Raw genomic sequence first — 27,499 nt, 5'->3', positions numbered from 1 at the left:
CCAGTCCCACTCACTAGGCGTGTTTCATTTTAGGGATGATTCTGCTTTCAAGGGTGACAGAAAGCAAGCAAGAAGAATGTCGGTAATGAAATAACTTCTATTCTAAGACAATATATCACAAATTTCAATTACTTGTATACCATCTTCAGAATGTGCTATGGCTCGGTTGTTATCTGTGTTTTTCCTTGAGTTTTTTAAGATTTATTTGAGAGGCAGAGTTATAGGCTGGCGCCGCGGCTCACTAGACTAATCCTCTGCCTAGCGGCACCGGCACACCAGGTTCTAGTCCCGGTCGGGGCGCCGGATTCTGTCCCGATTGCTCCTCTTCCAGGCCAGCTCTCTGCTGTGGCCAGGGAGTGCAGTGGAGGATGGCCCAGGTGCTTGGGCCCTGCACCCCATGGGAGACCAGGAAAAGCACCTGGCTCCTGGCTCCTGCCATCGGATCAGCGCGGTGCGCCGGCCGCAGCGCGCCGGCCGCGGCGGCCATTGGAGGGTGAACCAACGGCAAAGGAAGACCTTTCTCTCTGTCTCTCTCTCTCACTGTCCACTCTGCCTGTCAAAAAAAAAAAAAAAAAAAAGAGGCAGAGTTATAGACAGAGGTCTTCCACCCACTGGTTCATACCCCAAATGTCTGCAATGGACGGAGCTGAGCTGATCTGAAACTAGGATTCAGGAGCTTCTTCCAGGTCTCCCAGGTGGGTGCAGAGGCCCAAGCACTTGGGGCATCTTCTACTGCTTTCCCAGGGCATTAGCAGGGAGCTGGAATCAAAGTGGAACAGCCAAGATTCAAACAGGTGCTACAGGTAGAGGCTTAACCTACTATGCCACAGCGCCAGCCCCTTGAGTTTTTCTTAAACTCCTTTTAACCTTTTAAAATAAATGAACAAAACCTTTTATTTTACTTTGAACTGGATAACCAGCATTACTTGTTACAAATTGTAGCTAGGCCTCCAAATAATAGGTAAAAATAACCAGTGTTAGCCTATTGAACTACACTGTCTATTGACTTGTTTTTTATTCATTATATAAAATGACCTTATTAGCTGAACTATGAAAAGGTAAATCTGCCACCCTCGGGCTCTCTGGTTAGATGGACAGATTGATGAGCCCAGTCAGTAGTCTCAGCAGGAGTTTAGTGTTTCATGTGTGTTCTTATTTGATGGCAAATAGGTCATGGGAGATTGAGAGTCCTTTAGTTAGTCCTGTGCAACTGTAGCAAGCATTCATTCAGCTTCGTAGAGTTTGCTCACCGGAGGAAAGATGATGGGTAGTAGACACAGTGGTCCCATCTTACTCATGAGGGCTGTGTTCCAAGACCCCTAACAGAAGCCTGAAATGACAGGTAGTCCAGAACCCCTGTATCTTTTCCTAATCATACATACCCATGAGAAAATTTAACTTAGAAATTAGACATAGAGATTAGCAATGATAGCTAGTGGGAGTGATAAGTTTTGTTGAATGTGATCTTTCTCAATGTCTTTCTATTCTGTATTCACTCTTCCTTGATGACATAACACGATGTCTACCTGATGTGAAGGGAATGACATACTCAGAATGGCCCACAGTTTAAAACCCAGGATTATTTCTGGGATTTTTCCTTTTAGTATTATCCTGACCATTGTTCACCATTGATAATCAGACCAAAGAAATCAAAACCACAATTAGGGATAATACTGCTCTCTCACTCATAAGTGAAGTCTTGGGTGAGACTGGGCACTGCTCATGGTAACTGGCACTTACAGCCAGCTACAGCAATTTATTATTTTTTAAAAAATATTTATCTACTTGGGAGTCAAAGTTAGACAGAGAAGGAGATAGGGAGAGAGAGAAGCCTTCCATCCACTGGTTTACTCCCCAATTGGCTGCAAAGGCTGGAGTTGCACCAATCCGAAGCCAGGAGTTTCTTATAGGTCTCCCACGCAGGTGCAGGGGCCCAAGGTCTTGGGCTATCTTCTGCTTTACCAGGCCACAGCAGAGAGCTGGATTGGAAGTGGAACAGCTGGGACTAGAACTGGTGTCCATATAGAATGCCAGCAGCTTTACCTGCTATGCCACAGTGCCGGTCCCTACAGCAATTTTTTTACATCAAGAAATGTAGAGTTGGTAATGTCTCTTTCCCATTGTGTCCCATTGTCCTGTATATAGGATACCTATAAAGACTTAAATTGAACAATAAATATATCACTCATGGTAACTTTGACATAAATATTGCATCATCGAATATTTGCAGAATTGAAAATTTAGTCGGTTAAAACACTCTCCTTTAAAAAAAAAAAAAAAACAAACCTATATTAAGCTTTGTGCCTAAAGCTTGCTTTAACTTTGTTAGACTGGTAAGTAGAAGAAAAATGTTAGACTTATTAGCACTTAGACATCTGAATAGATGAATCCTGTTTAAGAATTGAAGAGTGGCCCTCGACCTAGTGTTAAGACCAGTGTCCAGATGTCAATATCCCATATCGGAGCCCGGCTCCAGATTCAAGCTTTGTGCCAGTGTAGACCCTGGTAGGCTGTGGTGACAGCTGAAGTAGTTGGGTCTCTGCCCCTAAGAGGTAGTCTTGGATTGAATTCCTGACTCCTGGTTTTGAGCCTAGCCTGGCCCTGGTTGCTGTGGGCTTTCTAAACAGCAGATGGGAACTCTATTCCTTCTTTCTGCTTGCCTGCCTCTCTGTCTTTTTTTGCTTCTCAAATTGAAAAGAAACATTGTACTCTGAGCCCGTATTGTTTAGGGCCATAGCTCTGTGCCCATGTACACCAAATGACACTTGTCCTGTGTGTGACCACTGGTGACCTCTTTGGGAGGCACAATGCTCTGTAGTCAGTTTATTTTTAAAAGAATCTCTGAATATTCAATGAATTTTCCTAAGCTGAGTTTGTGGGTTTCAAACAAACATGGTAAGGCTTTCTCCAGCTTTCTCTTAGCTGTGCCTTTTACCTTCTGCCCAGGCCTCAGGTTGTCCTCCCCTGGGGAGTTGGAGAAGCTCTGAAAGTCTGGTGCTCCTTCTCTGAAGGGAGGAAGGAACCTCCATTGTGATACGGCCTTGACTAAACAAGTTCAGTGTTGGTGGACTCAAGAGGCTTCCATAGCCTCGACAGCTCATGGCAAGAGCCTCGGGTGATTACTGACATCATAAACAAGAGTGTCAATTGTTAAATCAACAACAGGAGTCACGGGGCACATGCTCCCCACATAGGATCTCTGTCCTTAATGTGTTTTACTATGAGAGTTAAGAACAACCCTACTAGTCGAACAATACCCTATACCTTGAGCGGTTGTGTGAGGGCAGCCTGTTGAAATCCTTGCTTAGTGTATACTAAGTTGATCTTCTGTATATGAAGGTAATTGAAAATGAAACTTGATGAAGGGTGGGATGGGAGAGGGAGTGGGAGAGGAGAGGGCCGCAGGAGGGAGGGAGGCTGGGGGGGGCCCACAACAATACAAAAGTTGCACTTTGTAAATTCACATCTATTAAATAAAAATTATTTGCAGCAACTTTGATACACATTGAAAAAAAAGCCTGCTGTCTTCAGCGACTTTTAAAGATTTGTTTTAAAAACAGAATGATGGTGTGCGTGTGTGTATAGAGAGATTGAGAGAGAGAGATTGAGAGAGAGATCTATCTGCTGGTTTCATGCCCCAAATGCCTGTAACAGCCATGTATAGGCCAGGCTGAAGCCAAGAGCTAGGAATGCCATCCTGGTTCCCTACCAGGTGGTAAGGACCCAAGTACTTGGCTCATCTTTGCTGCCTTTCTAAGCACATGGACAGGAAACTGGGTTTGAAATGGAAAAACCAGGACTTGAACCAGCCCTCTGATATGGGACGCTGGCACTGGAAGCGGTGGCTTAACCTGCTGCACCACAATGCCAGCCCTCAGATTCTTAACTTCATTGGTCTGCAGCAATGTCCAGGAATTTGGATTTCTTTCAAATCCCCCTCCTGGTGATCCTGTTGTGTGGCCAAATTTACAAACCATTGCTCTAGATACTTGTGTTGTAAACAACCTTCAACAATTTTTGATGTAAAACCATAGAAATTGAGAGCCCTGTTGCATGAGGGTTTTTTGTTTTAAAGATTTGTTTGGAAAGCAGGATGACAGACATATATACAAACAGAGAAATCATCCATCCACCAGTTCACTCCCTAAATGCTCACAACAGCTGGGGCTGGAATAGGCCAAAGCCAGAGGCTAGGAACTTCATCCAGGTCTCCTGTATGGACAGCAGGGACCCAAGGACATGGCCCATCTGCTGCCTTCCCAGGCACATTAGCAGAAGTTAGATCAGAAGTAGAGGGAGGGGGCTGATGCTGTGGTGTAGTGGGTAAAGCTGCCGCCTGCAGTGCTGGCATCCCATATGGGCACTGGTTTGAGTCCTGGCTGTTCCACTTCCCATCCAGCTCTCTGCTATGGCCTGGGAAAGCAGTAGAAGATGGCCCAAGTCCTTGGGCCCCTGCACCCAAGTGGGAAACTGGGAAGAAGCTCCTGACGTCAGAATGGCACAGCTACAGACACTTGGAGAGTGAACCGGTGGATGGAAGATCTGCCTCTGCCTCTGCCTTTCCAACTCTGCCTTTCAAATAAAGTCTTTAAAAAAAAAAAAAAGTAGAGGAACCAGGACTGAAACCAGCACTTTGATAGGGAATGTAGATTTAACGGCTGTGTGGCAATGCCTTCCCTACTTCATGGTTTGTTAATTGCAAGCATTAAGTGAACTGAAGTTTGCGGTTTACTAGACACTGGGCTGAAGAACTCTGGAGCAAATGAGCAAGTTCCCCCAAGCTTTGTTTTACTCGCTCTTCTCTCTCTCCTCCCTCCTTCCCTCCCTTAAGAGTAAGATGCAAATAGACCTGGCTCCCCAAGTTCCTTTTAGAACTTAACTTCTCTAATTAACCTAAGCATTCATCACTGGAAATGTAGTACAGATATGCGACAGAATACTGTCCATTCTTCAAAAGGAAGAAAATCCCGATACTGTGACAACGTGGGCAAACCTGGAGACCATGATATTAAGTGAAATAAACCAGGCTCACGAAGACAAATGCTACATGCTATCATTTATATGTGGAATCTAAAGAAGTTACATTTCTCAAAGCAGAGAGTAAATTGGTGGTGGGGGTGGAGGACAGGCAGTGGGAGACTGGGAAGACGTTCATCAAAGGATATGAAGTTTCTGTTAAGATGAATAAATTCAAAGATTGCTGTGTATCACATTGACTATAGTTACCAACAGTATTTTGCATACTTGAAAATTGCTGAGAAAGTAGATTTTAGGGTAGTCTCATGACAGAATATCATAAATATCTATAGTAAAAATGTTAATTAGCTTGATTTAGGCATTCCACAGTATGTATCAAAACATCATGCTGTATCATAAAGAAACTTTCGTCAGAGAAATTCTTTTCTGTGAAATACTGAACTGCTAAACATTTTAAAGGAGGAGTTGTTAGGTTTCCCGAAAAAGGATTCATTTGAAAGTCAGATAATTGTCCATCATTCACCTTAAATGGTGTGGGTCATACTGTCAGGAACAAGGATGGTATTGGTCCAGTCCTAACCTAGTGACGGCCTCGGGAGCTGATTCTGCATGTTTTCATTTCACGACAGATGCACTTCCTGAGATGACTAGGTGAGATTCAGAGGATTCCATCTTGGCTGGGAATGAGTTGGAAATGAGTTGTTACCAGTTGAGTGGTGGAGGTCCTAGAAAAACATGATGGCTTGAGGCTGGACCCTTTGACAGGGCTAGATGGAGCTCAGATGGAGTGGACTTTTTGTCAGGATCAAAACAAATTCTATTTGAAAACAAAGCAATCATTTGTTACAGCATTTATAAAAAGTAATGCAAAAATATAAAAGACTTATAAATATCAAAGTACAGTTGACTAACCCACTAGACAGCCTAAATTTGTGCCAAATCTCTAATATTTTGACAGTCCAGTCTTAATTTCAAAACACTTCTATTTAGTTCTTTACTGTCTTGTAATTTTCATCATATGGATCTTTGACATCTAGGATGAATTTATTCCAAGTATTTAATTTCATTCAGAGCTATTGTGAATGAGATTGATCTTAGAAGTTCTTTCTCAGCCATGGCATTGTCTGTGTATACAAAGGCTGTTCATTCTTCTTTGTTGAATTTATATCTTGTCACTTTACCGAACTCTTCTGAGTTCCAATAGCCTGTCAGTGGAGTCATTTGGATCCCCTATGTATATAGAATCATGTCATTTGCAATCAGGGATAGTTTGATTTCTTCCTTTACAATTTGTATCCCTTTGGTTTCTTTTTTCTTGCCTGATGGCTCTGGCCATAATTTCCAGGACTATTTTAGGTAGCAATGTTGAGAGCAGGCATCCTTGTTTGGTTCCAGATCATAGGTGGAATGAATCCAGTTTCCCCCCATTCTCTACAGGCTGTTGGCCATGGTTTGTCATAGATTGCCTTGATCTGAGCAATAGTCCTCCTATGAAACATGAAAGGATGTTGCATTTTTATCAAGTGCTTTCTCTGCATCTATTAAGATAACCACATGGTTTTTGTTCTTCATTTTGTTAGTGTGATGTATAGCATTTATTAACTTGTAAATGGTGAACCATCCCTGCATAGCAGGTATAAATTCCACTTGGTCTGGGTAAATGATCTTTTTGGTATGTTGTTGGATTTGAATGGCTAGTATTTTGTCAAGGATTTTTGCATCTTTGTTTACCAGGGAAATTGATCTATAATTTCTTTCTTGTATCTTTTTCAGGTTTAGTTATTAAGGTGATGCAGACTCCATAGAGGGAGTTTGGGAGGATTTCCTCCCTTTCAATTGTTTTGAATAGCTTGAGGAGAATTGGAATGAGTTCTTCTTTAAATGTCTGGTAGAATTCAGCAGTGAAGCCATCCAGTCCTGGGCTTTTCTTTGTTGGGAGGGTCTTTATTACTGATTCAATTTCCTTCTTGGTTATTTAGGTTTTCTATGTCTTCATCACTCAATTTTGGTAGATTGTATGTGTCTAGGAATCTATCCATTTCTTCTAGGTTTCCCAGTTTGTTGGCATACAGCTGCTTGTAGTAATTCCTGATGATTCTTTTAATTTCCGTGGGGTCTATACTTATATTTCCTTTTTCATCTCTAATTTTGATTTGGGTCTTCTCCCTCTTTTTTTGGTTAGTTGGGCCAATGCTGTGTCAACTTTAAGAAAACTAGCCTTCATTTCACTGATCTTTTATACTGTGTTTTGGGTTTCAATTTTGTTTATTTTCTAATTTTAATTCTAATTTTGAGTTGGTTTTTATAGGTCCTTGAGATGCATTGAAAGCTCATTTGGTACCTTTCGAATTTCTTCATGTAGGCACCAATTGCTATAAACTTTCCTCCTAACACTGCTTCCACTGTATCCCGTAGGTTTTCATATGATATATTCATTTGTTTTCAGAAATTTTTTGACTTCTCTTGATTCCTTCAATGACAATGTTCATTCAGGAGCATGTTTTTCAGTCTCCATGTGTTTGCATATGATCTAAAGACTTTTGAGTTGTTGATTTCCAGCTTCATTCCATTGTGGTCAGAGAAGATGCATTGTATGATTTTGATTTTATTTTGAATTTGCTGAGACTCCTTTATGGCCTAGCATGTGGTCTATCATAGAGAGAGTTCCATGCTCTGATGAGAAGAAAGTGTATTTCCAACTGTGGGTTGAGAAGTTCTGTAGATGGTATGTATACACACTATGAAGTACTACTCAGCTGTTAAAAAAAAAAAAAAAAACCTGTCTTTGCAACAAGATGGACACAACTGGAAATCACTACTTTTAATGAAATAACCCAGTCCCAAAAAGGCGTCATATGATTTCCCTAATGTAACTAATAAGAGTACCTAAAACGTAACGTATTGAAGTGAAATGGACATTTTGAAATTCGGTGATTGTTTATAGTTCTTGTCTCTTTTGGTGAGGAACTGTGTTTTTTTTCATACTATTTGTTGAACTCTTCTACTTAGTCTAGGGTTAACTATATGATCATTAAGTAGGCAGAAAATAGATCTTTGTAAAAAATTAAGAGTGGGAATGTGAGAGGGAGGAGAAAGAAGGTTTGGAGCATGAGAGGGAAGGTAGGGGGAGATGCATCACTATGTTCCTAAATCTGTATATGTAAAATACATGAAACTTGTATATTAAATAACCATTTACAGAAAATGGGAAAAACACTATTTTTTAAAAAAAATCTAAAGACTTATTTATTTGAAAGGCAGAGTTAGAGATAGGGGAAGAGACAGAAATTTTCTATCCACTGGTTCACTCCCCAAATGTTCACAATGGCTGGAACTGGGCCAGGCTAAGTTGAAGCCAGGAGCCAGAAACTCCATCTGGGTCTCCTGTGTGGGTGGCAGGAGCCCAAGCACTTGAGCCATCATCTACTGCTTTCCCAGACACATTAACAGAAACCTGGACCAGACGTTGAACAGCTGGGACTCAAACTGGCATTCATATGGGATGGCAGTATCACAAGTGGTGGCTTAGCCCTCTGTGCCACGACACCTGCCCCTACTTTCATGTTTAAACAGAAATAATCCCCCTGTTTGGTTTTTCTTGTAAGGTGTAGAGGGGATTTTCTTTGCTGTATGTATAAATACATACACACACACATTTATTTATTTGAAATGCAGGGTGACAGACATCTTCCATCTGCTCATTCACTCCCCATATTGCTGCAACAGCTGGCTAGGGCTTGTCCAGACCCAAAATCAGGAACCTGGAACTCCATGCAGGGCTCTCACATGGTGGCAGTGCCCGAGCACTTGGGCCATCCTTTGCTGCTAAAGTGCATTAGCAGGGCCTGCGTGGGATGCAGAGCACCTGGGACTTGCTGGCGCTCCAATATGGGCATTGCAAGCAGCAGCTTAAGTTGTGCCACAATACCAGACCCTAAAAAATGCTTTTATAGCTGCTTTTGTTATTTTTGTTAGAGTTGGCACAACCTTCAAGATACTAACATCGCAGTTGGAAATACCTGAGGGAATTTTGTCATTCTTTTCATAATGTCTGGGTTGAGAGTAATCTCATGGAATAATCTTTTCTTCTTCTCTTTGCTTCTGAATCATTTCATTGTGTGAGTCACTTCTCTTATGTCTAACTTGGCAGTAATAAACTTACTCTACATAAATGGCACCAACACCCTGTTAGCAGCTTTCATTTATCATTGCACTCGTGTCTTTGACAGTCCAGTTACAGGAAGCATCTCTTTTCTGAGAGTAATGAAGATTCAAGTAGTAGTGCCAGTGATCGATCTTGGACCAGTAACCAAAAGAAGAAGTCCCTGATACCGTATCCTAGCAGAAGACAAAAGACCAGAGTCAGAAGCAGTGGAAGAAGTAAGTTTAGTGTTTGTCGTCTGAGTCATTTCTCAAATCGGCCAGCAGGTGTTAGTTTTTCGGTATGTGCTATGAAAGGGCACCAAAGAAATACATAATCCTGGAACCTTTCCCTTTCTCTGTCTCACAATTAACTTGGAATGGCAAAATGAACATACATGAAGCAGAGAAGAATTTGGGATGGACCAGCAATTGGTAAGTGTGAGTTACAGATAAATGGAGGGGAATCTGGCACGAGCTGGAGTCAGCAGGAAATCTTTGACGAAGAGGGAGGTGAGACATGAGAAGGAATGGGATTTGAAGAGCAGAGAAGGTGGGGAAACAATCCTGTGAGACCTCAAGGCTCTGGGGGTGGTGTTCAGAGATAAAGCCTGGGGCAGAGTCCTGCAGGGTGGTGAGGAACGAGGCTGAACAACTTGGAAGGGATATGCAGGCAGCATTTGGGAAGGGGAAGATGTTCCAGGCATTGTCCTGCACACCTGGGAGAGGGAGAGTGGAATTTCTATGTGTCCTTTAAGGAAACATACTCATTTTCTTGCTTGCTTGCTTGCTTTCTAAGATTTACCTTATTTGAAGGCAAAGTTGGAGGAAGAGATAGTCTTCCATCTGCTGGTTCACTCCCAAATGGCTGGAATTGGGCCAGACAAAAGCCAGGAGCTTCTTCCAGGTCTCCCACGTGGGTGCAGGGGCCCAACCACTTGGGCCATCCTCCACTGCTTTCCCAGGCACATTAGCAGGGAGCTGGATCAGCAGTGGAGCAGCTGGGACTCGAACCATTGCCATATGGGATGATGACCTTGCAGGTGGTGGTTTCACCTTCTACAGCCCATACATTTTCTTTCTTTTCTAGTTTTGCCACTTTTCTCTCTTGGCAGTGCCAGCGATCGTGAGAAAAACCAGGTAAATGAATTTCCTCTGGGCTGCCATGCACTCTTTGGGGATAAACTGCACTCACTTCTCAGATTTTCGGGGATATGAGAAAAACAAACTGGTTTAATGGCATGTAAATGACTGCCATAGAACTGCAAGGACTAAGTGTCTAGCATGAATTGCTGATTTCTATAAATATTACTTTTCAAAACATTAAAGGGTCAGAAAAGTTTTTCTGTAAAGGGCTAAATAATAAAACATTTGTAAAACGTTTATTTTATTGGGGAAATGGAGTTGGTGGTGGGTGGGTGCAGAGAAGGAGATGGATAAAGAGACACTTAATCGGCTGGCTGATTTCTCACATGCCTGCAGCTGCAAGGGTTGGGCCAGGCGGAAGCCAGGAGCCTGGAACTCCATCCAGGACTCCCATGTGGGGAGCAGGGGCCCAAGCACTTGAGCTGACATCCTCTGCCTGCTGGGATGGGTTAGCAGGAAGCTAGGTGGGATGAGAGTAGAGGGCCTGGGGCTCCAGGCAGCACTTTGATATGGGATGCAGGCATCCCAAGAGGTAGCTTAACTTGCTGTACCACAATGCTCACCAGTTTGCTTGCATGCTTGTTTTACTTAAAAGGCAGAGAGAGAGGAGTAAATATTTTAGGCTTTGCAGGCCATGTTGTTTCTGTGTCAACAAATCATCTCCTCCTTTGTAACCCAAAAGCAATCATAGTGTGGAAATGAAAGGGTGTCCTGTGTTCCAATAACACTTCGTCAGCAAGAGCAGGCCGTGGGTTAGACCAAGTCCTGGTTCTCCAGCTTCAGTGGCCCTCAAGGTGACCAGGATGCTTTGTTGAAGCACAGATTGCCGAGTCCTGTACCCAGAGTTTCCGACTGAGTGGATCATAGAGAATTTGCGAATTTGCACTTCTATCAAGTTGCCAGGTGTTTCTGATGCTCTAGTTCCAGACCATATTTTGAGAACTGCTCATTTATAGTAGTCAATCAGAATAAGATCTAAATATTTAATTTCAAATGCTTAAGCATTGAATACTTAAACTGCTTAGACACTGAACATGTCTTGGAGTTTCTTTTTTTTTTTTTGATAACTTGTTTTGAATGGTTATGAATATTAACACTTAAAAAAGGTACTATATTTTTGGCTAAACGTCTGATTCCGTTACAGAAGGACACATCCAGTCAGAATGCCGCACCAGCAGAAATTCCTGAAACAAAATTGCAGGGGAGTCCTGCCACCGTAATTCCTGAAGATTCTTCCCAGAGAACAGGTACATGATTTTCTGTTGATTTGTGTAGGAGATTATATATACACACACATACACACACACACACACATATGTGTGAATATAGGTAAAAGTACTCTGTGGCAAACAAAAACATTTTTCTTTTAGTGTCTGTCAAGGAAAGTATAAATATGATTGTCTCTGCAAAAAGGATATGAAGGTTTATGGATCTTAATATATTTGAAATTTTAGAAGTCTTTAATGTGATACTAATACACATTAGCAGAACGTTAATACACATTAAGAGAACAGATTCCATGTACTTCATAGATACAGTTCTAAGAATGTAATGACTTTCCATGCCTAAAATACTCTCATGGGCTCTTCAGCCATATATGAATGCCTTAAGGGCTGATTCTGAGGCCAGAGTGCTGTTTAGGAATCTGCCATTCTATGAGTCTGCTTTGTATCCCACTTTTTTTTTTTTGACTTTTATTTAATGAATATAAATTTCCAAAGTACAGCTTATGGATTACAATGGCTTCCCCCCCATAACGTCCCTCCAACCCACAACCCTCCCCTTATCCACTCCCTCTCCCCTTCCATTCACATCAAGATTCACTTTCGACTCTCCTTACATACAGAAGATCAGTTTAGCATACATCAAGCAATGATTTCAACAGTTTGCTCCCACACAGAAACACAAAGTGAAAAATACTGTTTGAGTACTAGTCATAGCATTAAATCTCAATGTACAGCACACTAAGGACAAAGATCCTATATGAGGAGTAAGTGCACAGTGACTCCTGTTGTTGACTTAACAAATTGACACTCTTGTTTATGGCCTCAGTAATCACCCTAGGCTCTTGTCATGAGCTGCCAAGGCTATGGAAGCCCCCTGAGTTCACTGACTCTGATCATTTTTAGACAAGGCCATGGTCAAAGTGGAAGTTCTCTCCTCCCTTCAGAGAAAGGCACCTCCCTCTTTGATGACCCATTCCTTCCACTGGGATCTCACTCACGGAGATCTTTCATTTAGGTTTTTTTCCCCCCAGAGTGTCTTGGCTTTCCATGCCTGAAATACTCTCATGGGCATTTCAGCCGGATCCGCATGCCTTAAGAGCTGATTATGAGGCCAGAGTGCTGTTAGGACATTTGCCATTCTATGGGTCTGCTGTGTATCTCACTTCTGAAGAGCCCATGAGAGTATTTTAGGCATGGAAAGCCAAGACACTCTGGCAAAAAAAAAAAAAAAAGGAAAGAAAGAAAAGAAAGAAACCTAAATGAAAGATCTCTGCGAGTGAGATCCCAGTGGAAAGAACAGGCCATCAAAGAAGGAGGTACCTTTCTCTGAAGGAAGGAGAGAACTTCCACTTTGACTATGACTGTGTCTAAATAAGATCAAAGTCGATGAACTCAAAAGGCTTCCATAGCCTTGGCAACTCATGACTAGAGCCTAGGGAGATTACTGACGCCATAAACAAGAGTGTCAAATTGTTAAGTCAATAACAGGAGTCACTGTGTACTTACTCCTCATGTAGGATCTCTGTCCTTAATGTGTTGTCCAATGTTAATTAATGCTATAACTAGTACTGAAACAGTATTTTACACTTTATGTTCTGTGTGGGTGCAAACTGATAAAATCTTTACCTAATATATACTAAATCGATCTTCTGTATATAAAGAGAATCGAAAATGAATCTTGATGTGAATGGCATGGGAGAGGGAGCGGGAGATGGGAGGGGTGTGGGTGGGAGGGAAGTTATGGGGGGGAAAAACCATTGTAATCCATAAACTGTACTTTTGAAATTTATATTTACTAAATAAAAGTTAAAAAAAAAAAAGAATGTAATGACACCTCCCTCCTTTCCTCCCTGCCTTTTTTTAATTTTTGACATACCATCTTCTTAAATTTGTATTATGGTCAAAGGCTTAATGCTCCACTAAAGAGTTCAACAAGTTAAAGTCAAAAGACTAGTTCAGTGGGAATTTGGGCAAGGGCTAGGGCGAGGAACAATAATCAAATGAAAAATGCCTACTTCATTCATATCCAGTGAATTTTTAAATAATCACAGGTCATTAAAACTGTAGTAGTATATCATTCTTAACCATTGTTTTGACAAAGGTATAGAGTTTGACCAAACTGTGTGGTAGAAATACAGAAAGTATTTGACAAAATTCGAAATCACTTTATAAAGAAACTCTGGACAAATTAGGTGTATACGGACCTGAACCTTAGCATGATAAAGGCTAACAGCTAACATCATGTCCACAGCTAACATCATAGTTAGTGGTGAGAAGTTGAAAGCTTTTCCTCTAAGATCAGAGTACTAGAAGTCTTAGCTAGAGCAATTAGGCAGGGGGGTAAACAGGCATCCAAATTGGAAAGGAGGAAGTTAAATTATCACTGTTTGCTGGTGAATTGATCTTTGTATGGGAAATGCCAAAGACTACAAAAAACCTGTTAGAACTAATAATTCAGTAAAGTTGCAGGACACAATCAAACTACAAAAATTTCATATTTTTATATACTAATAATGAACTATCTGGAAAAACAAATCAAGAAAATCCCATTCCATTTATAGTAGCATCCAAAAGAATGAAAAACTCAGCAATAAATTTAGGCAAGGGGTGAAAGATTTGTATATTGAAAACTGTAAGACATTAATGAAATAAGTTGAAGACACAAGTAAGCAGAAAGATCCCCCATGTCCATGGATTGGAATAATTAGATGTTGCTCAGATGGCCATATTACCCAAAGCAACTTACAGATTCAATGAAATGCATATCAAAATTTCAATGGCACTTTCCACAAAAAGAGAAGAAACAATCCTTCAGTTTGTGTAGGAACTCAAAATACCTCAATAGCCAAAACAGGCTTGACAGAGCAGAACAAAGCTGCTTGACTTTAAGCTATATTTACAAAACTCTAGAAATAGAAACAATATGATACCGGTATGAAAACAGACACAGAACTGATAGCACAGCTAAAGACTAGTTGCCTGTAATGTGTGTGGTTTTGCTTCTGAGCTAATAATACACAGTGAGTGAAGGAAAGTTTCTTGAGATTCAGTCTTTTTTTTTTTTTTTTTTTTTTTTTTTTGACAGGCAGAGTGGACAGTGAGAGAGAGAGACAGAGAGAAAGGTCTTCCTTTGCCGTTGGTTCACCCTCCAATGGCCGCCGCGGCCGGCGCGCTGCGGCCGGCGCACCGCGCTGATCCGATGGCAGGAGCCAGGTGCTTCTCCTGGTCTCCCATGGGGTGCAGGGCCCAAGCACTTGGGCCATCCTCCACTGCACTCCCTGGCCACAGCAGAGGGCTGGCCTGGAAGAGGGGCAACCGGGACAGAATCCGGCGCCCCGACCGGGACTAGAACCCGGTGTGCCGGCGCCGCTAGGCGGAGGATTAGCCTACTGAGCCGCGGCGCCGGCCAGGAAAGTTTCTTTATGAAATGGCATTGGGAAAACTGGATGTCCGTGTGCAAAAGAATGAGACTGGACATTCTTACTCCATATGTAAAACCCAACTCAAAGTGGATAAAAAGACTGATTTGAAACCATAAAACTTCTAGTAAAAACATGGAAATAGGTTCTTTGATCTCGGTAGTTGTTTTGTATAAGACACCAAAAGCACAAGCAACAAAATAAACAGGTGGTACCACATCAAATTAAACAGTCTCCGCATAGCAAAGGAAACCAACAAGGTGAAAAGGCAACCTACAGGATGAGGAAAACGTTTTCAAGTCATGTATCTGATAACAGATAGTATCGAAAAGACGTAAGAAACCCATACAACTCAATACAAACAACCAAGTAACCCAATTTAAAAAATAAAGGACCTGAATAGACATTATAACCAAAGGAAGCATACAAATGTCTTAGAGTATCTGTGAAGAAGTACTCAGTATCGGGGAAAGGCAAACCAGTACAATCAGCTGTTGTTTCACACCTGTGCAAGATGGCTGTTATTAAGACGAGGAAACAGTACTGACAGATGTTTAAAAATGGAAATCTGGTGTGGTATACACTAGGTGGAAATGTAAGTCAGTGTAGCCATTATAGGAAAAAGTATAGAGGGGTCTCAAAATTACAAATAGAACAATCTAGCAATCTCACTTCTGGGTTTAAATCCTAAAGAAATGGAATTGGTATTCCAAAGAGATACCCATACTCCCAAGTTCATTGCATCATTATTAGCAACAGCCAGGATATGAAAACACCTACATTTCCATCAATGGATGAAAAGATGAAGAAAATGTAGATTTTCTTCAATCACAAAAAGAAGGGAATACTGCCAACTTTAACAAGAGGCATGAACCTGGGGGACATGATGCTAGGTGAAATTATCCAGACACAGAAAGATAAGTGCTGTGTGATGTCACTTTCACATGGAATCTAAAAAGTCAAGCTTGCAAAAGCAGAGTCTAGTGGTGACTGGGTGCTAGGGAGCAGGGGAGATGAGGGAGTGTTGGGCAAATGGCACAAAGTCTCAGTTCTAAGTTGAACAAGTTGCAGGGGGTCTGATATGCAGCATGCATGGTGATCTCAGTATTAATCCGAGTGATAACCATGACACGATGTACATGTCTGAGCAGCACACACACAGGAGAGGGGTTCTAAGGCAGAGAAGAGCAGAATCGCAAGGTTGACCTGGGAGGATCCTTGCCCATGTTTTTCGGGGACAAATAGGTAACTCCTAATGTCCTTGATTTAGTTGAAGTAATTGGCTGTGCTATCTACAGATCTACAAACCTAATTAACATACATGTCTCGAAAAACACAAGGTTCTCATTTTTTAGTGCTGTGTCTGCTTTTAAATGATCAGATTTAATAGAGAGCAATAGTGAAACGTGATTGCCTCCAATAATTTCTTGGCGTGTTTATTCACTTGACACTGTTCTCTCTCTCACTAGAAAGTCGAAGTCCCCAGCTACTGAGTGGGTTCTCCTCTTTAGAAAACTCAGAAACTGAAGACAAAACATCTAAGGTACTTTTTTTTCTTTTTTTTCAGTTTGTCTGAAAGGCAGAATGACAGAAAGCTTGATCGTGTTCATAGTAGAGATAGGCACAGAGCGGTCTTCTGTCTGCTGATTGACTCCCCCAATGCCTACAACATCCAGGGCTGGGCCAGCCCAGGCCAGAGCTAGGAGCCTAGAACTCCATCCTGGTCTCCAGCTTGGGTGGTAGGCACTTAAGTACTTCAGCTGTCATTTGCTGCCTACCAGGAAGCTGGATCGAACATGGAGTAGTCAGGACTCCAACCAGGCACTGCAATATATGGAATCGGGCGTCCCAAGAGGCGGCTTAACCCATTCTACCACTACGCCCACCCCTAAGGTACTATTTTAATTGTTAGCTAGTCACCTGGCTTCCCCCCCCATTAATATTTATATAACATACATGCTTGTCATTTTTAAGGGAATAATATAAACCACTTATGTCTCAATTACATAACTATATACATGTATATGTGGTTTGTTTCTTTTGTTTTTTAAGATTGGGAACCAAGAATCAACAATGGAAAATACTAGCTTCAAACATAAGCTGCAAAACATGGAAGACAGAGGTAAGAGAAGGATAAACTCATTTTGCAGAAGGTAGTGAAAGTAATCAGACCGTGGCAGATAAAAGCACTGTGCAGAGTGACCATGGCCAGGCCACAGGCCGAGCAGTGAGTGGCTTTCCCAGCTCCAAACGTTCACAAAAGTCCAGGGAGTAACTGGGGCTCTGCTTGGGAGCCAGACTCGCTAGTGCCGAGGCAGGGACGGTCCAGGACCTGGATCCCATCAGCCGTCCTCCTGCCCAGCAGGAGAGAGAGGCCCGGGGAGGGCGCTTTGCTGGGGATGCCAACGCCAGAGCTCATCTCATCCCCACATATGTAGGTCACTTGCAATTCATAAGTAATGTCCTAAGCAGTTATGTGGCCAGGTTATTAATCATTCTGAATTAATTTTCTCAGGGCGACAATGGTATGAAGGTTTCCAGGTGACTTCACAGTATTGCATCTGTATGATAATGTATTACTATGAAATATGAATATACAATGTGTTAATATATTAATGTAACAAATAGAACATTTTTTTTAAAGATTTATTTATTTGAAAGGCAGAGTTAGGGAGAGACCGAGATCTTCCATCTGCAGGTTTACTCCCCAAATGGCTGCAATGGCCAGGGCTGGGCCAATCCGAAGCCAGGAACCTGGAATTCCATCTGAGTCTCTCACATGGGTGGCAGTGGCCCAAGCACCTGGACCACCTTCTGTTGCTTTCCTAGGTGCATTAGCAGGGGGCGAGATTGGAAATGGAGCAGCTGGGACTTGAACCCAGAGCTCTGGTGAGATGCTGGTGTCACAGGTGGTAGGTTAACCCGCTGTGCCGCAATGCCGGTTCCACACATAGCCACTCATTCTATTTCTTAGCTGCATCTCTTTTCCTTGATATTTTAAATTAAACATGAAAATGGTTCAAATGGCTATGACTTATATGCAGAATGTTTAGAATATCCACAGAAGTATCTATGAGCCACCCTCCAGTTTTAGAGAGAGACCACTGCTGTTGCTTTGAAAATTTGGCCTTGCTCCAACCTAAACCTCCCATCCCAGCACCTCAATTGGAGATACTAGCCTTAGATGCCACTGATTTTTCCCCCTACTTCTGCATTGTGAAAAATGTGATTCTTGTAGAAGTTGTACAATGTGTACATTTAACAAATGATTATAAAGTGAATGTGTGACCACTGCGCAGGCTGAGAGCTTTGAAAGCTTCCATTAGCTTTGATTCCTGACCTCCTAGGTCGCTCCCTGTAAACTCCCCGTTCCTTGCAGATCTAAGGACTGTCCTGAGTTTCGTGGAAATCCTTTGTAGTTGTTACCTGTCATCGTGCTTCCTCTGTGTGATCCCAAATCCTGCATTTGAGATGCACTAAATACTGATGTGAAAAGTGAACAGATGGCTTTATACTGGGTGATGTGAAAAGTGAACAGATGGCTTTATACTGGGTGTTTTGTGTGCGGGTTCGTTCCTTTGCTCGACATTTACCAGAGCCCTTTGCATTGATGCCCCTGGGTGAAGTACGTTCCCCCCACCCCAAGGTCACCTCAGTTACATGAAGATATAGCCCGAGGCAGCATTTCAGTGGGATATGGGGCATTTGTGATTTAGCAGGATCAGGTTTGTATAAATGACACTGGAAAGTGTAATGCGCCTTTCTTCTGATACAAACGCGTACGATTGCTAGGTTATAGAGTATGTTTATCTTTAGCACTCTTAGATGTTTGTTTTTCCTAAGTAGCTGTTTCAATTTCATTTCCTACCAGCTCTGTATGTAAGTTTTGTGGTTCCATATCCTTGTTATTATTTTAAATGTCTTTAAATCGTGTTAGATTTTAAACTATACATAAAATTATACATATTTATGAAGTATTGCATGACGTCCCAATGGTGTACATCATTTAATAAAGGGTAAATAGAACTACTATCTCTTTCTGGTGAAAAGATGAAAGGTTCTCTTTGTTGGCCTTTATTCTATATGTGTATGTATATGTGTGTGTATTTTATAGAAGTAGGGGCGAAGGGACATTGCTTTATCTAGTCAGCCTACTGTGTGAGAGATCACCAAAACTCCTTTCTCCTAACTGCAACTTAGTACCTGCCAATCAACCTTTCCCCCACCCTCCCTCCCTGCTACTCTTCCCAGCCCTTAGTAACCAACATTCTACTCTCAAATTCCATGTGATCGTTGTTTTTAGACTCCACACATGATTGGCAATATACCGTACTTGTCTTTGCCTGGCTTAATACGCTTAATGCAATGACATCCATGTTACAGATGATGGGATTCGTCCCCCCCCCCCTTTTTTTTTTTGACAGGCAGAGTTAGACAGAGAGAAAGGTCTTCCTTCCATTGGCTCACCCCCCCCAAAATGGCCACCACGGCCTGTGCACTGCGCCAATCTGAAGCCAGGAGCCAGGTGCCCCCTCCCGGTCTCCCATGAGGGTGCAGGGCCCCAGCACCTGGGCCATCCTCCACTGCCTTCTCTGGCCACAGCAGAGAGCTGGACTGGAAGAGGAGCAACCGGGACAGAACCGGTGCCCCAACCAGGACTAGAACCCCGTGTGCCGGCACCACAGGTGGAGGATTAGCCTAGTGAGCCGTGGCGCCGGCCAGGATTTGTCCTTTTTAGGACTGAGTAGCATTCCATTGTGTCTATGCACTGCGTCTCCTTTATTCCTCTGTATATGGACACTTGGGTTGTTTTTGTTGCCTTGCTGTTGGAGATAGTGCTGTGGTGAATATGGGAGTGAAGCTGTCTGTTTTACAAACTGATTTCAGTTATTTTATGTATACCCAGGTCGTGTGGTAGCTGTTTTTATTTTTGAAGAACCTCCATACTGTTTTCCACTAATGGCTGTGCTAATTTAAATTCCCATTAGTATTGTAGAGATTCCCCTTTCTCCACATCCTCACCAGTCCTTGCTCTCCTGTCTTTTTGATAAGAGCCATTCTAACTGGAATGAAGTGGTATCTCATCGTGGTTTTAACTTGAATTTCCCTGATGGTTAGTGGTATTGAGGGTGTTTTCCATTCTATGTATTGGCAATTTGCATGTCTTCCTTTGATAAATATCTAGTCAGATATCTTTTCTGTTTTTAATTATTTTTAAAGATTTATTTATTATTTGAAAGATTTGGGGGGTGGGAGTCAGAATGAAAGAGAATGAGAATATTGTCCATCTACTGGTTTACTCCTCGAAGGATCACAATGACCAGGGCTTGGGCCAGACCAAAGCAAGAGCTTCATCCAGGATTCCCAGGTAGGTACAGGGGCCAAAGCACTTGGGATATCTGCCACTGCTTTCCCAGGCCATTAGCAGGGAGATGGATTGGAAGTGGAGCAGCTGGGACTTGAACCAGGGCTCATGTGGAATGCTGGTGCCGCAGGCGGTGGCTTTACTCACTGCACAATTCTGGCCCAAATTGGGTGGTTTTTGTTATTTGGGTTCCTTGTGTATTCTGGATGTGAACCACTTGTCAGATACATAGCTTGCAAACATTTTCTTCCATTCCAGAGGCTGGCTCTTCACTCTGATTATTTACTCCATTATGCAGAAGCTTGTCAGTCTGATGAAATCCTATGTCTGTTTTTGCTTTTGTTGCCTGTGTTTTTGGGATTTTATTCATAAAATTCATTGGCATTGTATATTCCAGTGTCCTGAATTATTTCCTAACTTTTTTTCTAAGAGTATAGCAGCTCAATATCTTTAGGTTTTTAATCCATTTTGAGTTGGTTTTTGTATATAGTGAAAGATAGGGTCTAAGTTTTCTGCATGTCTCATGTTATGTGCTCCATTTATTGAAGAGACCATCTCCAAATGCAAGGCTCCAAAAGCAGCCTTGTCAGTTTTCTCTAGCTAGTGTCTGAGTTTGAAGAACTCCTTTTAGCGTACCCTGTACACAGATCTGGTGGTGATTGGTTCTCTCAGCTTTTGCTTTACTGGGCATGTGTTTTTCTGTCTGTCATGTGTGAAGGGTAGCTTTGCTGAGTACAGTACTCTTGTTTGGCAGTTTTTTCTCTAAGTACTGCAAAGGGCTTTCCCAATCCCACCTGGCCTGAAAGATTTCTGTCAGGAACTCCACAGTTGGACAAATCTGGACACCCCTATGTGTTGTTTTCTCTTGCAGCTCTGAGAGCTTGAGTATATGTATCTTGTGGTATAATTGCTTCAATTGAATCTGACTGTGACCTTTGACCTTCCCGTCCATGGATAGTTGTATCTTTGTCTAGGTTTGGGACATTTTTCTGTTATCTCTCTGAATGTGCTTTCTACTCCTTTGGACTTCTCAAGTCCCTCTTAAAGTTTCCAAAACTCAGATGCTTCTTATTTTAATGCTCTGCCAACATTCCCATAAGCTTCCTTCATTCCTACTCATTCTTTTTCCTTGTTTCTGTTCTGTGTATTTCAAATAGCCTGCCTTCATGCTCACTACTAATTTCCCATTTGACCTATTGATACCTTTTCTTGCCTTGTAAATTTGCTTAGTGTTGGTGTACTTTTATGCTCAAAAACTTCTAAATACTCTCCGTTGAGTATCTCTGTTAGGGTAATTTTTTTTAAATTTATTTATTTGAAAGGCAGAGTTACAGAGAAGCAGAGAGAAAGAGAGGTCTTCTATCTGCTGGTTCACTCCCCAGATGTCTGCAGCAGCCAGAGCTGTGTTGATCCAAAATCTGGAGCTTCCTCTGGGTGTCCCGCACAGGTGCAGGGGCCCAAGGACTTGGGACATCTTCTACGCTTTCCCAGGCCATAGCAGAGAGCTGGATCTGAAGTGGAGCAGCCGGGACTTGAACCGGCACCCACATGGGATGCCAACACTGCAGGTAGCTGGGGGGAGCAGGGCCCGTCGCCCGGGTGACAAATAAGTACTGAGACTTTGGACAAATAAGTACTGAAACTACCGAGACAACTCTATGCACCTGATCTCCCACAATATGGTGCTGAGAGGGAGTGGACAACTTCCACACAGCTGCCTCACCAATTTGACTAACAAGCTGCAGGAGCTGATCCTGCCCCTGATTGGAGGAGAGCAGCGTGCTCAGCGTGAGGGGAGAGAACGCCAGCAGTTGGGATTGGTGGAAGAGGACTATAAAGGAGGAGAGAGACAACATGCAGGAGGAACATCTGAAGAACCCCTGAGAGAGCCGGCCTGCGGTGTGCCACTCCTCCATGCGCGCCCCTCCACGGAGGCCGGGGGGGGGGGGGGGGCGGGGGAGCGGCAGCAAACCCGGGAAGGGCCCGGGAAAGAAACAACAGCAAATCCGTTGCCACTCCTCCGCGAGCCTGCGGAGCGAGCGACAGGCAGCCGCTTTACCCACTACACCACAGCGCCAGCCCCTCCCTGTGTCTTCTGAGTTACTCAAATTTCCTTAAAACATGTTTAAAATTCTGTGTCTAAGAACTTTATCAGTCGATCTCTCCTTGGTTTCTGGTTCCTTATTTGTTCGTTGGGTGAAGTCCTGGTTCCCTGGGAGTTCTTGATGCTTGCTGGTACATGCTGTCATCTGCATGTCAGAGGATTAGAGCTTTTCTTCCAGTCTTCATAAGCTGGTGTTAGTCCTCCCAGAAATTCTAAGAAGTCTGTTTATTTTCTGAGTCAGTGCATGTTACTGCTATTCCAGTGCTAGAGAATGCCCTCTGTTGAGGGTGGCTGCAAGTTCTCCATAGGCTGTTGTCTAGTGCTTCAACACTAGAGGATGCCCAAGTCCAGACTTGTCCTAAATGTGGACACAGTAAATTCAGGATGAACTTGAAAAGTGTCTACAGAGGGGCAGTCTGTTTTCTCAAGCCTCTTCCTAGGGCTAGATAGGCCCAGACTCTGGTCATTGCTCCAGGGTGCAGCGGAGTATCCAGGGTAGCACCTGGGTTGGGCATGGTAGATCTCAAACCCAGCTACTCCCTGCCCCTTCTCATGTGACCACCGAATCCCCACTGTCTCTGCACCCAAGGCTCCCACTGTCTCTGGATCCAGAGGTTTCTCTCTGCTCCGTCAGCCTCTGCAGTCAACAGAGAGGCAGATGTCCCCTGAGACAGCTCCACCTAGGCGTCTGGATCCTGGGAGGCTGCAGGCATCTCACCGTCTTCTGTGGTTGCCCAGCTGCCTCCCAGCCAGGGCCAATGTCAGTGGGGCCTGTGGATTGTTCCCTCCACTAGAGTCTCTGAAACACGTGTGTCTACAGGAGCCACTGCCCCGAATGGTGCTCCCTGCCTACCACTGCTGCTGGTACTGCCGAGAAGAGGCCTCCAGTGTCAGCCAGTTGCTGTGTGGGCACAAAGTCTTCCACAGTCCCCCCCACCCCCCAAACCCAGAATGGTTCCCACCCTTTCTCAGCCAGGCAGCAGGTGCTGTTGTGGGGACGTTTGGGTGAGGTAAATGTGCCTCCTCTACTTCCACTTTGTGGGAAACCACTAGCCCCCAGGGCTCCAGTCTGGACCCAGGTCGTGCTCCCCCTCTGGCTCTATCCCCACGGGTTGCTGCAGTCTGGTCTCACCTTTGTCTCCAAGCAGCTGCCCTCTCTGGTTCTTGGCTGCTGCACTGTGGCCGTGTTCGTGCTGCACATCCGCACCCTCCACACGGGTCCACAGTGTTCTTCCTCTTGCAGGATTCCCAGTGTGGTTTTCTCTCCAGTTCTCCCTGAGAGTGCACCTGCTGCACTTTTTTTCTGTTTATCCCTAGCCTAGTACAGTATGTCATTCCCTGATATGCCATCTTGGAATAATCTGCTAAAATCTTAGGTCTAATAGTTTATCTGAGGATTCTCCTGGTTCTTCGAAGTAGATTTTATCATTTGCAAAAAAATGATAGCTTACATCTGTTGATTCTTTTTTTTATTTTATTTTATTTTGACAGGCAGAGTGGACAGTGAGAGAGAGACAGAGAGAAAGGCCTTCCTTTTGCTGTTGGTTCACCCTCCAATGGCCGCCGCGGCCGGCGTGCTGCGGCCGGTGCACCGCGGCCGGTGCACTGCGCTGATCTGATGGCAGGAGCCAGGTGCTTCTCCTGGTCTCCCATGGGGTGCAGGGCCCAAGTACTTGGGCCATCCTCCACTGCACTCCCTGGCCACAGCAGAGAGCTGGCCTGGAAGAGGGGCAACCGGGACAGAATCTGGCACCTCGACCGGAACTAGAACCCGGTGTGCCAGTGCCACTAGGTGAAGGATTAGCCTAGTGAGCCGCGGCACCGGCTCACATCTGTTGATTCTTATATCTTCTGCTTTTTGTACATCTTTTACTTTTCATTGGCCATTATATGTATATATTAAATATAGCAGTGATAGTCTGTATCTCTTCTTCCTGAAGACACTGCAATCAAGCGAGCTTTCTCCCAGGAACACAGTATGGCCCACCATCCCAATACCTACTCAGGGGATTTTCTACATTAATGAATGTCAATCGCCCTTCCACTGTTTCTGCAAGTCTGACTTTCTACAGTAACTCTGTCTTTCTGCATCTGGCTCGTTCACTTAGCACAGAAAGGTGCTTACCAGGGGTCAGCCGTGGGAGAATAGCCACTGTATGTATATGTGTGTGTGTGTGTATTTATGATAATGGCCAATGCAATATATACATTATGTATATATTAAATATAGCAGAGATAGTCTATCTCTTCTTCCTAATGTTATAAGGATTGTATCTGAAATTTCTCCATCAAATAATATATTTGCTGTAGATTCTTAAAGATGTTCCCTTTCATGCAAAAGTTGCAGAGTTTCTTTTTCATTATAAATAAGTGTTAAAATTTGTAGAAGCCAGCTCTGTAGAGTAGTAAGCTTAAGCCTCCACCTGCTGTAGCGGTATCCCATGAGTACCAGCTCATGTCCCTGATGCTCTTCCTATCCAACTCTCTGCTTATGGCCTGGGAAAGCAGTGGAAGACGGCCCAAGTGTTTGGGCCCTCACACCCTCATGGGAGACCTGGAGGAAGCTCCTGGGTCCTGGCTTCAGACTGGCTCAGCTTCAGCCATTGTGACCATTTGAGGAGTGAACCAGTGAATGGAAGACCTTTCTCTGTCTCTCCCTTGCGCTCAAAGAAAATCTTTTTTAAAATTGATGAACTACATTTTCTATATCAACTTAAGAAATTAAGTGATTTTTTTTTCCTTTAGTTCATTCTCCTTTCAGCATTATTGACTTCAGACAAACAAATTACATATAACATGGTTTGATATCCATAAATGTGGTGAAATGCTTACCACAAGTGAGATACTAAACACATCTACTACCTCACATAGTTATCTGGGGGGTGTGTGTGTGTGTAGTAGTAGTACAAGTTCTTAAGATCTCTCAGCAGATTTCAAGTGTACCATGTATTAATGATGGCCGCCATGCTGTATAATCGGTCTGCAGAATTTACTAATTGTAACAGAAAGCTTGTACCCCTGGAGCAATATCTCTGCATTCCCCCGCTGCTGACCACTGGTAACCCCTTCTGTGCTAAGTGGACGAGCCAGATGCAGAAAGACAGAATTACTGTAGAAAGTCAGACTCCCAGACACAGTGGAGGGCGATTGACATTCGTTAATGTGGAAAATTCCATGAGTAGGTATTGGGATGGTGGGCCAACTGTGTTCCTGGGATAAAGCTCACTGATTGTGGTGCATTTTAAAAACATATTCTTGGATTTAATTAACTTGTACAACTTTTAAAAGACTTATTTATTTATTTGAAAGGCAAAGTGATCTTGCATCTGCTGGTTTACTCCTCAAATGGCCACAACAGCTGGGCCAGGCTGAAGTCAGGAGCCTGGAATTCCACCCTGTCTCCCACATGGGTGGCAGGGTCCAGAGCACTTGGACCATCTTCTGTCTTGATGCATTATCGGGAAGGTGGATCCGAAGCAGAGTAGCTGGGATTCAAACCAGCACTCCAATATGGGATGCTGGCATCACAGGCAGCAGCTTAGCTGGCTGTGCCACAGTGCTGGCCCCCAAGTAGCTAGTATTTCATTAATGAGCTCTGTGTCTCCATGACTGAAACACATCTGGCTGTTTTTCTTAATATCACCACCTGACATTGGGATCACTGTTGTCCTAACCTGCTTGGAGAAGGCTGGGAAGCTGCTTCTAGTTTTCTGGAAAAAAATTGTATAGGAAAGAGGTAACTACTTCTTAAAAAGTTTAATAGAAATTACCTATAAAAATGCCTGGGTTGGGGCCGGTGCAGTGGGTTAACACCCTGGCCTGAAGTGCTGGCATCCCATATGGGCGCCAGTTCCAGATCTGGCTGCTCCACTTCTGATCCAGCTCTCTGCTATGGCCTGGGAAAGCAGTAGAAGATGGCACAAGTCCTTGGGCCCCTGCACCCACGTGAGAGACTTGGCTTCAGATCAGTGCAGCTCTGGCCGTTGCAACCATCTGGGGAGTGAATCATCAGATGGAAGACCTGCCTCTCCCTCTGCCTCTCTTCTCTTTGTGTAACTCTATCAAATAAATAAATCTTTAAAAAAATGCCTGGGAGTTTTGGGGATGTGGTTTTTATAACCTGTAGTCCTCTGTATCTATGGGTTCCAAGTTCAACCAACTGCTGATTGTAGGTATTGCAAAAAAATCACATTTGGGGGCCAGTGCTGTGGCGCAGCGGGTTAACACCCTAGCCTGAGGTGCCAGCATCCCATATGGGCGCCAGTTCAAGACCGGGCTGCTCCACTTCCAATCCAGCTCTCTGCTATGACCTGGGAAAGCAGTAGAAGATGGCTCAAGTCCTTGGGCCCCTGCACCCATGTGGGAGCCCCAGAGGAAGCTCCTGGCTTCATGTTGGCGCAGCTCTGCTGTAGAGTCCAGTTAGGGAGTGAACCAGTGGATGGAAGACCTTTCTTTCTGCCTCTCCTCTGTCTGTGTAACCCTGACTTTCAAATAAATCTTTAAAAATATTAAAAATCGTATCTGTATTGACCATGTGTTGATTTTCTTGTCATTATTTCCTAAACAGTGCAGTCTAGCATCTTTTAAGATTTATTTAATTGAAAGAGGGAGGGAGAGAGATTGCTCTTCCATCTGCTGGTTCACCCCTCAAATAGCCACTACAGCTGGAGCTGGGCTGATACAAAGCCAGGAGCCAGAATCTTCTGGGTCTCTTTCATGGGTGCAGGGGTCCAAGGACTTGGCTCATCTGCTAATTTCCCAGGCACATTAGCAGGGAGATGGGTTGAAAGTGGAGCAACTGAGACTCGAACTGACAACTACAGGGAATGCTGGTGCTGCAGGCGGCAGCTTTAATCACCACTCTACAATGCCAGCCCCAGCATCTATTTATAAATAATTTACATTACATTAGGTATTTTCAGGAGTCTAGAGATGATTTAATACATACAGGTGATCTGCATATGCTCCACGTACACATTGTACCATTCTGTGTAAGGGATTTGAACGTCTGGATTTTGTATCTCGGATGCTCTGGACCAATTCTCTATGGATTAAAAAGTGCACATTTGTTTCAATTCACTTAATAGTCCTGATATGTCCAAACTGTGTCTTGGGAATCAGT

General features: G+C 43.5%; 1 protein-coding gene across 6 annotated transcripts in view; it reads left to right on the top strand.

The window, feature by feature from the left end:
* Window positions 1-27,499, top strand: part of SYCP2L (synaptonemal complex protein 2 like) — a 131,323-nt gene that overhangs the window by 49,847 nt on the left and 53,977 nt on the right. For all 6 annotated transcript variants that reach the window (XM_089333402.1, XM_089333399.1, XM_051855852.3 and 3 more), the window contains 6 exons: window positions 34-82; window positions 9,207-9,357; window positions 10,208-10,257; window positions 11,408-11,510; window positions 16,378-16,451; window positions 16,961-17,030. In XM_089333402.1, coding sequence (XP_089189528.1) covers window positions 34-82; window positions 9,207-9,357; window positions 10,208-10,257; window positions 11,408-11,510; window positions 16,378-16,451; window positions 16,961-17,030 — 497 coding nt within the window. The remainder of the gene's footprint in view (window positions 1-33; window positions 83-9,206; window positions 9,358-10,207; window positions 10,258-11,407; window positions 11,511-16,377; window positions 16,452-16,960; window positions 17,031-27,499) is intronic.

This window comes from Oryctolagus cuniculus, chromosome 5 (genome assembly GCF_051225735.1).
Source record: "Oryctolagus cuniculus isolate XC-2025 breed Fujian yellow rabbit chromosome 5, ASM5122573v1, whole genome shotgun sequence".
NCBI lineage: Eukaryota > Metazoa > Chordata > Mammalia > Lagomorpha > Leporidae > Oryctolagus > Oryctolagus cuniculus.
The sequence above is the reverse complement of the archived record's forward strand: the minus strand, read 5'-3'. Positions and strand labels throughout refer to the sequence as shown.